Raw genomic sequence first — 13,914 nt, 5'->3', positions numbered from 1 at the left:
AACTTCAAAAACACTATTTATGATGATATATAGAATAAAAAGGTGGTGACATTAAAACATTCTTGTATCATTTGTAATTTTATAATTTTTTCCACAGATAGGTTTTATTTTGTCAAAACCCTCTGGTACTGTATAGGGCTATGCAAGGCTTTAATCAGCTTTCAGCTGGTTAAAATGCTTTGAACTTAATCATGAATATAAAGGTATAAGTGATATAAAGATATTCATGCATTGATGGAAACACTGTTTAGAGTTCAAGAAGGATTTGGAATAATGATCTTCACATGGAGAAACACTCTTAAAATTGCTATAAAATTTTTAAAAGAAAAATAATTTTGCTGTATAATTTTAGATGAACTATCCATACAATTTTGGAGACAGAATAGTGGAACATAGGATATGTGTATGTGTGGAGATTTTAAGGAGAATTCAGGTTACCCCAAACATTATAAGGTGGCTTCTTTTTAATTATGCAAAGTATGCTAAATTAAAGGTTGGCATTGCTTTCATTCCTGTCAGATATCTTGAGTATTATTAAAAATATTGATATAATATCATTGGAAATTAATTACTATGGGGCAAACCAGCATACATCCCAAAATGTAGTTGTTTTTAGTCTAGATACAGAATACCAATAGATCTTAATATTAGTATCTCTATAAATATATCTAACATTCTATTAAAATAAGAATACCTAATATTAGACTAAAATAAAGCATCTAGATTCTAAAAGCCACATTGGCAGAGTTGCTTAATTAACAGCGGCATCCAAATAATGCTCTTGTCTCTTGTCAGGTATATGACAATCCCTCAAATGATATTTTACTTTTCATCCATCTCTATTTCTGGCAAGGATTTGAGGTGTATAATAACAACAAGAAAAATGCAAGCAAATAATTGAAATAGGACTAAATGTGCAAGAACCATGCAATGATAGTCATACCAGGATATGAGAGATGAATTATTAATTCAATTGGCTGTAGAATTTAGCCTTCACTCCTTAGCTGCCAGACAAAAAGAAAAACATGATGAGATACTTCAGTTTCACTTTCCTGTAAGAGAATCAGGAGAATTCTGATGTAAGAGAATCAGGAGAGCATTTTTAGGAATAAACTCTAACGAATAGATTTATTTTTGCAAAGCGCTTAGAGTAAGTGTGCTAGCACACAGTAAATACCTATTAAGTGATATAGTAATATATGTGTAAACAAGTGAAAAATTAATAAATAAAGAAGAATTTATCTTGTGTATTTTCATATACTGGTGTTGACCAAAATAAGGGGTCATGGCTTTAACAACATGTTTACAGAAGATAGATAGGCAACCTCATCTGGTTATTTTTCATACTGATCCTTGACAACAAGTTAAGGACATGTATTTTATCATGACATGTGAATGCACATTTTATTTATTTATTTATTTTTTTATGATTCCATTCATTTATTTATTTTTTTTTCCAGTGGTAACTAAGATTTTATTTTATATTTTTTTATTTTTTTTTATTTTTATTTTTATTTTTTATAATATATGAAATTTATTGTCCAAATTGGTTTCCATAAAACACCCAGTGCTCATCCCAAAAGGTGCCCTCCTCAATACCCATCACCCACCCTCTCCTCCCTCCCACCCCCCATCAACCCTCAGTTTGTTCTCAGTTTTTAACAGTCTCTTATGCTTTGGCTCTCTCCCACTCTAACCTCTTTTTTTTTTTCTTTTTTCCTCCCCCTCCCCCATGGGTTCCTGTTAAGTTTCTCAGGATCCACATAAGAGTGAAACCATATGGTATCTGTCTTTCTCTGTATGGCTTATTTCACTTAGCATCACACTCTCCAGTTCCATCCACGTTGCTACAAAAGGCCATATTTCATTTTTTCTCATTGCCACGTAGTATTCCATTGTGTATATAAACCACAATTTCTTTATCCATTCATCAGTTGATGGACATTTAGGCTCTTTCCATAATTTGGCTATTGTTGAGAGTGCTGCTATGAACATTGGGGTACAAGTGCCCCTATGCATCAGTACTCCTGTATCCCTTGGATAAATTCCTAGCAGTGCTATTGCTGGGTCATAGGGTAGGTCTATTTTTAATTTTCTGAGGAACCTCCACACTGCTTTCCAGAGCGGCTGCACCAATTTGCATTCCCACCAACAGTGCAAGAGGGTTCCCGTTTCTCCACATCCTCTCCAGCATCTATAGTCTCCTGATTTGTTCATTTTGGCCACTCTGACTGGCGTGAGGTGATACCTGAGTGTGGTTTTGATTTGTATTTCCCTGATAAGGAGCGACGCTGAACATCTTTTCATGTGCCTGTTGGCCATCCGGATGTCTTCTTTAGAGAAGTGTCTATTCATGTTTTCTGCCCATTTCTTCACTGGGTTATTTGTTTTTCGGGTGTGGAGTTTGGTGAGCTCTTTATAGATTTTGGATACTAGCCCTTTGTCCGATATGTCATTTGCGAATATCTTTTCCCATTCCGTTGGTTGCCTTTTAGTTTTGTTGGTTGTTTCCTTTGCTGTGCAGACGCTTTTTATCTTCATAAGGTGCCAGTAATTCACTTTTGCTTTTAATTCCCTTGCCTTTGGGGATGTGTCAAGTAAGAGATTGCTACGGCTGAGGTCAGAGAGGTCTTTTCCTGCTTTCTCCTCTAAGGTTTTGATGGTTTCCTGTCTCACATTCAGGTCCTTTATCCATTTTGAGTTTATTTTTGTGAATGGTGTCAGAAAGTGGTCTAGTTTCAACCTTCTGCATGTTGCTGTCCAGTTCTCCCAGCACCATTTGTTAAAGAGGCTGTCTTTTTTCCATTGGATGTTCTTTCCTGCTTTGTCAAAGATGAGTTGGCCATACGTGTGTGGGTCTAGTTCTGGGGTTTCTATTCTATTCCATTGGTCTATGTGTCTGTTTTTGTGCCAATACCATGCTGTCTTGATGATGACAGCTTTGTAGTAGAGGCTAAAATCTGGGATTGTGATGCCTCCTGCTTTGGTCTTCTTCAAAATTCCTTTGGCTATTCGGGGCCTTTTGTGGTTCCATATGAATTTTAGGATTGCTTGTTCTAGTTTCGAGAAGAATGCTGGTGCAATTTTGATTGGGATTGCATTGAATGTGTAGATAGCTTTGGGTAGTATTGACATTTTGACAATATTTATTCTTCCAATCCATGAGCAGGGAATGTCCTTCCATTTCTTTAAATCTTCTTCAATTACCTTCATAAGCTTTCTATAGTTTTCAGCATACAGATCCTTTACATCTTTGGTTAGATTTATTCCTAGGTATTTTATGCTTCTTGGGGCAATTGTGAATGGGATCAGTTTCTTTATTTGTCTTTCTGTTGCTTCATTGTTAGTGTATAAGAATGCAACTGATTTCTGTACATTGATTTTGTATCCTGCAACTTTGCTGAATTCATGTATCAGTTCTAGCAGACTTTTGGTGGAGTCTATCGGATTTTCCATGTATAATATCATGTCATCTGCAAAAAGCGAAAGCTTGATTTCATCTTTGCCAATTTTGATGCCTTTGATTTCCTTTTGTTGTCTGATTGCTGATGCTAGAACTTCCAGCACTATGTTAAACAACAGCGGTGAGAGTGGGCATCCCTGTCGTGTTCCTGATCTCAGGGAAAAAGCTCTCAGTTTTTCCCCATTGGGGATGATGTTAGCTGTGGGCTTTTCATAAATGGCTTTTATGATCTTTAAGTATGTTCCTTCTATCCCGACTTTCTCAAGGGTTTTTATTAAGAAAGGGTGCTGGATTTTGTCAAAGGCCTTTTCTGCATCGATTGACAGGATCATATGGTTCTTCTCTTTTTTTTTGTTAATGTGATGGATCACGTTGATTGATTTGCGAATGTTGAACCAGCCCTGCATCCCAGGAATGAATCCCACTTGATCATGGTGAATAATTCTTTTTATATGCCGTTGAATTTGATTTGCTAGTATCTTATTGAGAATTTTTGCATCCATATTCATCAGGGATATTGGCCGGTAATTCTCTTTTTTTACTGGGTCTCTGTCTGGTTTAGGAATCAAAGTAATACTGGCTTCATAGAATGAGTCTGGAAATTTTCCTTCCCTTTCTATTTGGAATAGCTTGAGAAGGATAGGTATTGTCTCTGCTTTAAACGTCTGGTAGAACTCCCCTGGGAAGCCATCTGGTCCTGGACTCTTATTTGTTGGGAGAGTTTTGATAACCGATTCAATTTCTTCGCTGGTTATGGGTCTGTTCAAGCTTTCTATTTCCTCCTGATTGAGTTTTGGAAGAGGTGGGTGTTCAGGAATTTGTCCATTTCTTCCAGGTTGTCCAATTTGTTGGCATATAATTTTTCATAGTATTCCCTGATAATTGTTTGTATCTCTGAGGGATTGGTTGTAATAATTCCATTTTCATTCATGATTTTATCTATTTGGGTCATCTCCCTTTTCTTTTTGAGAAGCCTGGCTAGAGGTTTGTCAATTTTGTTTATTTTTTCAAAAAACCAACTCTTGGTTTCGTTGATCTGCTCTACAGTTTTTTTAGACTCTATATTGTTTATTTCTGCTCTGATCTTTATTATTTCTCTTCTTCTGCTGGGTTTGGGGTGTCTTTGGTGCTCTGCTTCTATTTCCTTTAGGTGTGCTGTTAGATTTTGTATTTGGGATTTTTCTTGTTTCTTGAGATAGGCCTGGATTGCAATGTATTTTCCCCTCAGGACTGCCTTCGCTGCGTCCCAAAGCATTTGGATTGTTGTATTTTCATTTTCGTTTGTTTCCATATATTTTTTAATTTCTTCTCTAATTGCCTGGTTGACCCACTCATTCGTTAGTAGGGTGTTCTTTAACCTCCATGCTTTTGGAGGTTTTCCAGACTTTTTTCTGTGGTTGATTTCAAGCTTCATAGCATTGTGGTCTGAAAGTATGCATGGTATAATTTCAATTCTGGTAAACTTATGGAGGGCTGTTTTGTGACCCAGTATATGATCTATCTTGGAGAATGTTCCATGTGCACTCGAGAAGAAAGTATATTCTGTTGCTTTGGGATGCAGAGTTCTAAATATATCTGTCAAGTCCATCTGATCCAATGTCTCATTCAGGGCCCTTGTTTCTTTATTGATCGTGTGTCTAGATGATCTATCCATTTCTGTAAGTGGGGTGTTAAAGTCCCCTGCAATTACCACATTCTTATCAATAAGGTTGCTTATGTTTATGAGTAGTCGTTTTATATATTTGGGGGCTCCGGTATTCGGCGCATAGACATTTATAATTGTTAGCTCTTCCTGATGGATAGACCCTGTAACTATTATATAATGTCCTTCTTCATCTCTTGTTACAGCCTTTAATTTAAAGTCTAGTTTGTCTGATATAAGTATGGCTACTCCAGCTTTCTTTTGGCTTCCAGTAGCATGATAAATAGTTCTCCATCCCCTCACTCTCAATCTAAAGGTGTCCTCAGGTCTAAAATGAGTCTCTTGTAGACAGCAAATAGATGGGTCTTGTTTTTTTATCCATTCTGATACCCTATGTCTTTTGGTTGGCGCATTTAATCCATTTACATTCAGTGTTATTATAGAAAGATACGGGTTTAGAGTCATTGTGATGTCTGTATGTTTTATGCTTGTAGTGATGTCTCTGGTATTTTGTCTCACAGGGTCCCCCTTAGGATCTCTTGTAGGGCTGGTTTAGTGGTGACAAATTCCTTCAGTTTTTGTTTGTTTGGGAAGACCTTTATCTCTCCTTCTATTCTAAATGACAGACTTGCTGGATAAAGGATTCTCGGCTGCATATTTTTCCTGTTTAGCACACTGAAGATATCATGCCAATTCTTTCTGGCCTGCCAAGTTTCAAAAGAGAGATCAGTCACGAGTCTTATAGGTCTCCCTTTATATGTGAGGGCACGTTTACCCCTTGCTGCTTTCAGAATTTTCTCTTTATCCTTGTATTTTGCCAGTTTCACTATGATATGTCGTGCAGAAGATCGATTCAAGTTCCGTCTGAAGGGAGTTCTCTGTGCCTCTTGGATTTCAATGCCTTTTTCCTTCCCCAGTTCAGGGAAGTTCTCAGCTATGATTTCTTCAAGTACCCCTTCAGCACCTTTCCCTCTCTCTTCCTCCTCTGGGATACTAATTATGCGTATATTATTTCTTTTTAGAGTATCACTTAGTTCTCTAATTTTCCCCTCATACTCCTGGATTTTTTTATCTCTCTTTCTCTCAGCTTCCTCTTTTTCCATAACTTTATCTTCTAGTTTACCTATTCTCTCCTCTGCCTCTTCAATCCGAGCTGTGGTGGTTTCCATTTTGTTTTGCATTTCATTTAAAGCGTTTTTCAGCTCCTCGTGGCTGTTCCTTAGTCCCTTGATCTCTGTAGCAAGGGATTCTCTGCTGTCCTGTATACTGTTTTCAAGCCCGGCGATTAATTTTATGACTATTATTCTAAATTCACTTTCTGTTATATTATTTAAATCCTTTTTGATCAGCTCATTAGCTGTTGTTATTTCCTGGAGATTCTTCTGAGGGGAATTCTTCCGCTTGGTCATTTTGGATAGTCCCTGGCGTGGTGAGGACCTGCAGGGCACTTCCCCTGTGCTGTGGTGTATAACTGGAGTTGGTGGGCGGGGCCGCAGTCCGACCTGATGTCTGCCCCCAGCCCACCGCTGGGGCCACAGTCAAACTGGTGTGTGCCTTCTCTTCCCCTCTCCTAGGGGCGGGATTCACTGTGGGGTGGCGTGGCCTGTCTGGGCTACTTGCACACTGCCAGGCTTGTGATGCTGGGGATCTGGCGTATTAGCTGGGGTGGGTAGGCAAGGTGCACAGGGGCAGGAGGGGCAGGCTTATCTTGCTTCTCCTTAGGTGATCCACTTCAGGAGGGGCCCTGTGGCAGCGGGAGGGAGTCAGACCCGCTGCAGGAGGTTTGGCTCCTCCGCAGAAGCACAGAGTTGGGTGTTTGCGCGGAGCGAGCAAGTTCCCTGGCAGGAACTGGTTCTCTTTGGGATTTTGGCTGAGAGATGGGCAGGGGAGATGGCGCTGGCGAGCGCCTTTGTTCCCCACCAAACTGAGCTCTGTCGTTCGGGGGCTCAGCAGCTCTCCCTCCCTTTGTCCTCCAGCCTTCCCGCTTTCTGAGCACAGCTGTTAACTTATGACCTCCCAGACGCTAAGTCGCGCTTGCTGTGGGAACACAGTCTGTCAGGCCCCTCGGCTTTTGCAAGCCAGACTCCGGGGCTCTGCTTGGACTGCGAGCCGCCCCTCCGCCCCGGCTCCCTCCCGCCAGTCCGTGAAGCATGCACCGCCTCGCCGCCCTTCCTACCCTCTTCCGTGGGCCTCTCGTCTGCACTTGGCTCCGGCGACTCAGTTCTGCTAATCCTCTGGCGGTTTTCCGGGTTATTTAGGCAGGTGTAGGTGGAATCTAATTGATCAGCAGGACGCGCGGTGAGCCCAGCGTCCTCCTACGCCGCCATCTTCCCTCCCCTTGTGAATGCACATTTTAAACATAGAAATTTAAAGATGTGGTTTTTGATGAATTACCTTTTGACAAGACATAGAACATAAAGAAAGTAATAAAATAGTTTTAGTGTGTGTAATTTTAGAATACCAATAATTTTAGCTGATCATTTCAAGGAAGCTTTTTAGCAAATAATATGAATACTCATAAGTGCTCAAAGTCATGACAAGTCTATGTCAACCATGCGCTTAGTGAAGGTAGCATAATTGTTATTTTATTAGAAAATAATTGAACCTAATGTGTATGCCTTTTAAAGGGGAGGGCCACGGATGTTTGCCTGGAATGGATAAAAACTTGGGGTGGGAAGAGCATTACTTCTGCTGGAAGTGTCACCACGTGATGGTGAGAAGCCTTTGTCTTGGATGAGTTTGAGTTATTTCTTGTAGTCGTGACAACCACAGTCAGATATAAAGCAGTTAAATCCCATTATGAATTTTAAGATATGCATATATTTTAACAAACAGTTTATGTAGCTGTGCAACATAACTCTTTGTTTTCTAGAGTCCTTGGCCTCCTTATTCCCTCCTTAATTCCATGTTCATTTAATAAGATAAATGTTACCTCCCCCTCCCCCGCCCCCAATGGTGCAGATAAGTTCAGTGTCAGCCTATATAATCCTTTTTTTTAGTGTATATTATTTACTTTTGAGAGAGGCGTGTCGGGGGAGGGAGAGAGAGAGAGCGCACGCATGCTCCAGCAGGGGAGGGGGAGGGGCAGAGAGAGACGGAGACACAGAATCCAAAGCAGGCCCCAGGCTCTGAGCTGTCAGCACAGAGCTCAACGTGGGGCTGGAACCCATGAACAGTGAGAACATGACCTGAGCTGAAGTTGGATGTTTAACTGACTGAGCTACCCAGGCACCCTGCTTATATAATCCTTGGTTTATTTGCCTTTGACACTCTGAAACCATCTGCATATGATTTTTAAGAAACCATTTGTGTTATATATGTTGAAGCCTTTAGAAACCTTAAGTTTAGAGTAGCTGTGAGATATAGGTAGGTTAAATCTTATTTTACTCTCTGTACTTCAGTGTGTGGATATTGTTACTGTGTGCCTTTACCCTTCTACAATTACTATACAGTCTGAAGATCATATGAGAAAGTAAAATGTCTCAGATTGCTCCTTGCTTATGCTTTATTTTATATTTTACACATATGTAAAGCATGTACATTTATGTTTTATAGAAATCTATTAGGTCTTATTATTTAGTAAAAGATGATCTATAACCTCTTCCTAGTTAATTATTTTGGATTTTGATTTGAAGTTTATGATTTCATTCATTTTGATAATATCAAAAGACTATATGGATAGATAGTATTTTGTGAATTTTGAATGATTGAAAATAAGGAAGCTGAAGCCCAATGCAATTTATGCTTTGGACACTTTTGTGCACATTCTGAGTATAGTATATACAATTAAAATCAAAAGATGTGAGCATGATGCTCAATGTTAAGTTCATACATACTAACAACCTGATTTGTGCTAGAACCCCATTTAACTGGCAGATAATAAAATGTATTAAGGTATTAAACTTGTTCCTAGTGCACATACTCTTAAAATCTATGTCTTGACATAATTCAGTTTTTACAAAGTTTTAAGATAAAAATTTTAGGAGATAGACAAAAAACTCAAGTAAAATAATCAGCTATTTAGTAGATTTCAAAACATTTTTCTACTATAGTTAAATAAAATACAACATTTACAAATTTTGATGTACCTGTTTTGCGTCCAATTCAAATCTCATTTGACTATCTTAAATTCTCCCTATAATTGTACATGTATGAATCTTCAAAGACAGTTTTTCTTTTTCCTTCTTAGGTAAACATATGTATATATGTGTGTTATATACATATATACATAATATTATATAATGTATATGTTTTATATACACATATATATTATTTTTGTAGTTTGCTAACTAGTAAAAGGCCAGGAGAAATATTTTTCTTTACTCTCCTTTTGTTTTTTAGCTTTATTGAGGTATAGGAGTAAGAGTAATTAAAGATGGGCATTAAGCATAAAGCAGTGAGTGTTGGAAAGGCACATTTCATAAGCAAAAAAGAAAAAAAATTATTTTAGGTATATTGACACAATATACACATATATTGATTAATAACCTGAAGCTTTTTTGTTGTTGTTTATTTTGTTTTGTTTTGCTATTATTATTATTTTGATTTAAATCAAAGTTAACATACAGTGTATTTATGATTTCAGGAATAGAATTCAGTAATTCATCACTTATGTCTAACACCCAGTGCTCATCCCAACCAGTGTCCTCCTTAACGCCCCTTCCCCATTTAGTCCATCCCCTCACCTACTTGTCATCTATTTTTAATTAAATTTTATTCTTTTTTTGGTGTGTTGGGGGGGGGGAAGATTAATGGTAATATTTAGCAGTTTCAGGTTTTTATAACACCACTTACCCAACTGGCAGAACTGGCATTTGTATAAAGGTAAAGCAATTATTGGTAAACTTACATTCTGATGTTGGAGCTAGCAAGTGCTGCTGGAATATCTATAGAGACACAAGGGTCTTTTTAGACTGCTCTTTTTATTTAGTGACCAAACTGTTTTGCTCCTGGTTGATGTTACAAGACCAAAAATATTGGTGCTGCTAAGCACTGAAACCCTTTTTATTCTGGTGCTGAGCATGTCTTTCAAATAGCAATAAACACCCACACGCACACATTTTTTTCCCCCCAGGACTATAGAGTTAACATCTTCTTGAGACAAAAATGGAACGATCCCAGGTTGAAGCTCCCTAGTGATTTTCGGGGTTCAGATGCACTGACAGTGGATCCCACGATGTACAAGTGTCTGTGGAAACCTGACTTATTTTTTGCAAATGAAAAAAGTGCCAATTTTCATGATGTGACCCAGGAAAATATCCTTCTATTTATTTTTCGTGATGGAGATGTTCTTGTCAGCATGAGGTACTTGTTAATATTTGTACATTTATACATGTATATATATATTTTAAGTCAGTGTATCACAGAGAAACATGTTAAGCAACTTCTAAGACCTCTGTTTCTACTTTCAGGTTATCTATTACTCTTTCCTGCCCTTTGGACTTGACCTTGTTTCCCATGGATACACAGCGTTGCAAGATGCAGCTGGAGAGCTGTATGTAAATGAGACCCAAAGTGACTATAGCATAAAATCTATATGTGACTATATGTTTAAAATCTCTAGACAATACATTCTACTAATATCTTGGATAACAATGATAAAACTGATGCTTTTGATTACAAATAGTAAAATAATTTATTTAGGAAAATTATAATTATTCTTTTACTGTAATCATTACTAAGACAGATCCCTTTGGTACTAGTTTTACTTTCAGTTACGTAGGTGTATACTTCTAACTTCTTATAATTACCAACTTCGTTTGAAATTAGTATCATAATTAAAGTAAATGATGAGGCACCTAGGTGGCTCAGTCGGCTAAACATCTGACTTCAGATCAGGTCCTGATCTCACTGCTAGTGAGTTTGAGCCCCATGTTGGGCTTGGTGCTGACAGCTCAGAGCCTGAAGCCTACTTCGGATTCTGTGTCTTCCTCTCTCTGCCCCTCCCCTACTCGCGCTCTGTCTGTCTCTCTCTCCCAAAAATAAATAAACATTTTAAAAAGTAAGTAAAATAAATGAAAAAAAAATGATGTCTTAACAACTGTTCTGCTGTTAAAATCACGTGTTCAGAGCAGAAAATTTGAAAACATTGAAAAACTGTCTCTAAATCCTGCCAAATAGTCATTTTCTTTGGATGTGTAAAAATTTTTTCGATAACATTGGAATTTTTGTGTTTCTATGATCATATGTTTTTCAGTTTATGAAGGGTGCACTATATTAAGGTATAAAGTATATTAATTGAAATTATTATTGAAATGATTATTTACCTTTAAAATATATTAATTCACTATGATGCTTATCTTTTGAAAATAAAAGTGGGACATAAAACTTGAAAAATGAACACTAACACAAGGAATCCTTAGCCTGAATACCTATATACCGTGAGCTATTTCAGCAAAAAATAAAGAGTGATAGCCTTGGAAAATATCGTATATATACTTGCTAGATGATGTGCTTTAAAGTTACTTTGTGGTTATTTGTTGTTGTTTTAAGTGTACTGAAGTTTGATCCTACATTTGAACAATATCGGTTGCTTTCTAAGTATAAAAAGGGATTTTGTAGATGTAAGTGTGTGTATGTACATTTTTGTGAATGTGTTGTACAGTGTATACCTGTGTGTCAGTATGTATTTGTGTAGGAAATTTTAACTATTTACATTCAAATCTATTACCAGATGCACTGAAATATGGCTTTGGAAAATCCATACACTTTAAGAGTTGAATGGTAGGCTACTCTGTGCTGTAAAACTCTATAGGATCCTTGAATTGTAGCCATATTACCTAAGCCCAAAATGTGTGCTTCAGCCTCTGCTGTAACACTGTCCACTTGAGAGGTTGTTTTACTGTTTTCCTGTGGCCATGCAACTCCTTCAGGGCAGTTTGTGGTCATGTCTTCAAAAATATAGGTGATTTCGTGCTTAAATGTTTTTTGTTGTTTTTTAATTTCCAGGTAGCATATTGTACAGTTGTGAATGTAGATATGCAAAAAAGCTAGAATGACTTATTCACTACTCTTTATCAACGACAGTTCAGAATTTTGATGTAGAGAAATGTGCTACTACATATGATGCCGTAGGATTGTAACTGCAATATGCTAAATATTTTAGCTTATTCTTTCTTTAAGCCAACTAACTATCTGTAAATTTGTGCTAATAATTTCATTAATGGCCATAGATTTTATCTCTTCACATTTTTAACAAAAATTTTATATAAGTAAGGCCTATGATCTTACCGTTGCTGAATTTAATAATTGGACTATTAAAATATTTAAAAGTATTAATAATCATATTCCAAACTAATATTTTTATTTATTTACTTTTGTTTATAGTTGGCTACACAACTGATGATTTACGGTTTATCTGGCAATCAGGGGATCCTGTTCAGTTAGAAAAAATTGCATTGCCTCAGTTTGATATTAAAAAGGAAGATATCGAATATGGTAACTGTACAAAATACTATAAAGGCACTGGTAAGTAATATTCTTTGAATTAAACAAAACTAAGTCATATTTCAAAGATTAATTTTAATTTTAATATATGCTAGGAACAGGATAGAAAAAAACTTAGTTTAAAAGAAAGTTCAGTATTTATAAGTAGTTTATCATATATCCATATACTTAAATTACATATTTAAATCTTTCATAAAATTACATTTACTAAAGTTCTTAAAAAATTTTATTCTAGTTTTGCTTTTCTTTATGTAATTCTAGATAACAAGAGGTTTTCAATTTTTTATTTTAGTAATATGAACTCTCCCAAGCAATGGTTTGCTTAAGTATTGAAGAAACTCTGCTTCTGGCAAGATTCATTTGGGGGCCAAACATTATGGATTTGATCGATATAATCCATATACATTTGTCTCTTGTCTTTTAGGCAGGTTTTAGATGTTGGTTGAGCCATATTGTTAGTTTTACAAAGCACTGATCTTTATGCTGTGCAGGAATCAATAGCATGTCTAGGAAATAACTAGACATCAGTGAACACTCCCTGTATAATATTCTTGGCATACGTTATGGAGCAGTTAATTGCGAAAAGCACAACAAATTAACCTCATTCATTAAATTACCTCAAACTTTGCAAAAATAAAAATATAATACTAATCAATACTTTAATAATATGATTCATATTCAACCTTTGAGTCACAACTGATAGTTACAGAGAGTTTTAGATATTAAATATAATAACATTGTTTCTCTTAGTAAAATACATAAAAAGATGATTGAATTTTGATCATTATATCAAACTATTATTTCAAATTATCATTTCAACTTGTAAATTACCATACAATTTCTAATTTTCAGGAAGTAAACAAAGATATGATGAAGATATTCAGAAATAGATACAATAAAAGTTTAAATTTATTGCAACATTTATGTTGGCTTGCAAAAATAAAACATGTATAGTATAATTCTGTAGAATTCAGAAAGATCAGATGTTTGAGCAAAAATGCTGTCATCGTGACATCATCAAAGACAAATATAATATTAAAAAAGGTAGAGTGAACATTTGCATATTTACAGTGCTACAATAAACGCAACACTTAAGCAACTTGGAGATAGAGTTAGTTTAAACATGTGTTGTTTACTTTCACATAAGTTAACAGCTTATATAGCATTTATATATAAGGAGTTCCTTCTCTTATAAAGCTTATATATTTTAGAACGGGAGAGATAATAAGGAAGTGCACTGCGAAAGAATTTATGAAGGTTTTTAAAAGGAAAACCTGAAAGCTCTTAAAAATTTGACCACCAAAGTACTCAGTGAAGAAGTCATAGATACACGGACTGCTAGATATGGAAGTGATCTTATTGA

General features: G+C 36.4%; 1 protein-coding gene across 4 annotated transcripts in view; it reads left to right on the top strand.

Annotated features, from left to right (window-relative positions):
- Window positions 1–13,914, top strand: part of GLRB (glycine receptor beta) — a 103,058-nt gene that overhangs the window by 55,387 nt on the left and 33,757 nt on the right. For all 4 annotated transcript variants that reach the window (XM_045464680.1, XM_045464697.1, XM_045464690.1 and 1 more), the window contains 3 exons: window positions 10,180–10,409; window positions 10,517–10,599; window positions 12,432–12,572. In XM_045464680.1, coding sequence (XP_045320636.1) covers window positions 10,180–10,409; window positions 10,517–10,599; window positions 12,432–12,572 — 454 coding nt within the window. The remainder of the gene's footprint in view (window positions 1–10,179; window positions 10,410–10,516; window positions 10,600–12,431; window positions 12,573–13,914) is intronic.

This window comes from Leopardus geoffroyi, chromosome B1, assembly GCF_018350155.1.
Source record: "Leopardus geoffroyi isolate Oge1 chromosome B1, O.geoffroyi_Oge1_pat1.0, whole genome shotgun sequence".
In the NCBI taxonomy this organism is placed as follows: domain Eukaryota; kingdom Metazoa; phylum Chordata; class Mammalia; order Carnivora; family Felidae; genus Leopardus; species Leopardus geoffroyi.
The sequence above is the reverse complement of the archived record's forward strand: the minus strand, read 5'-3'. Positions and strand labels throughout refer to the sequence as shown.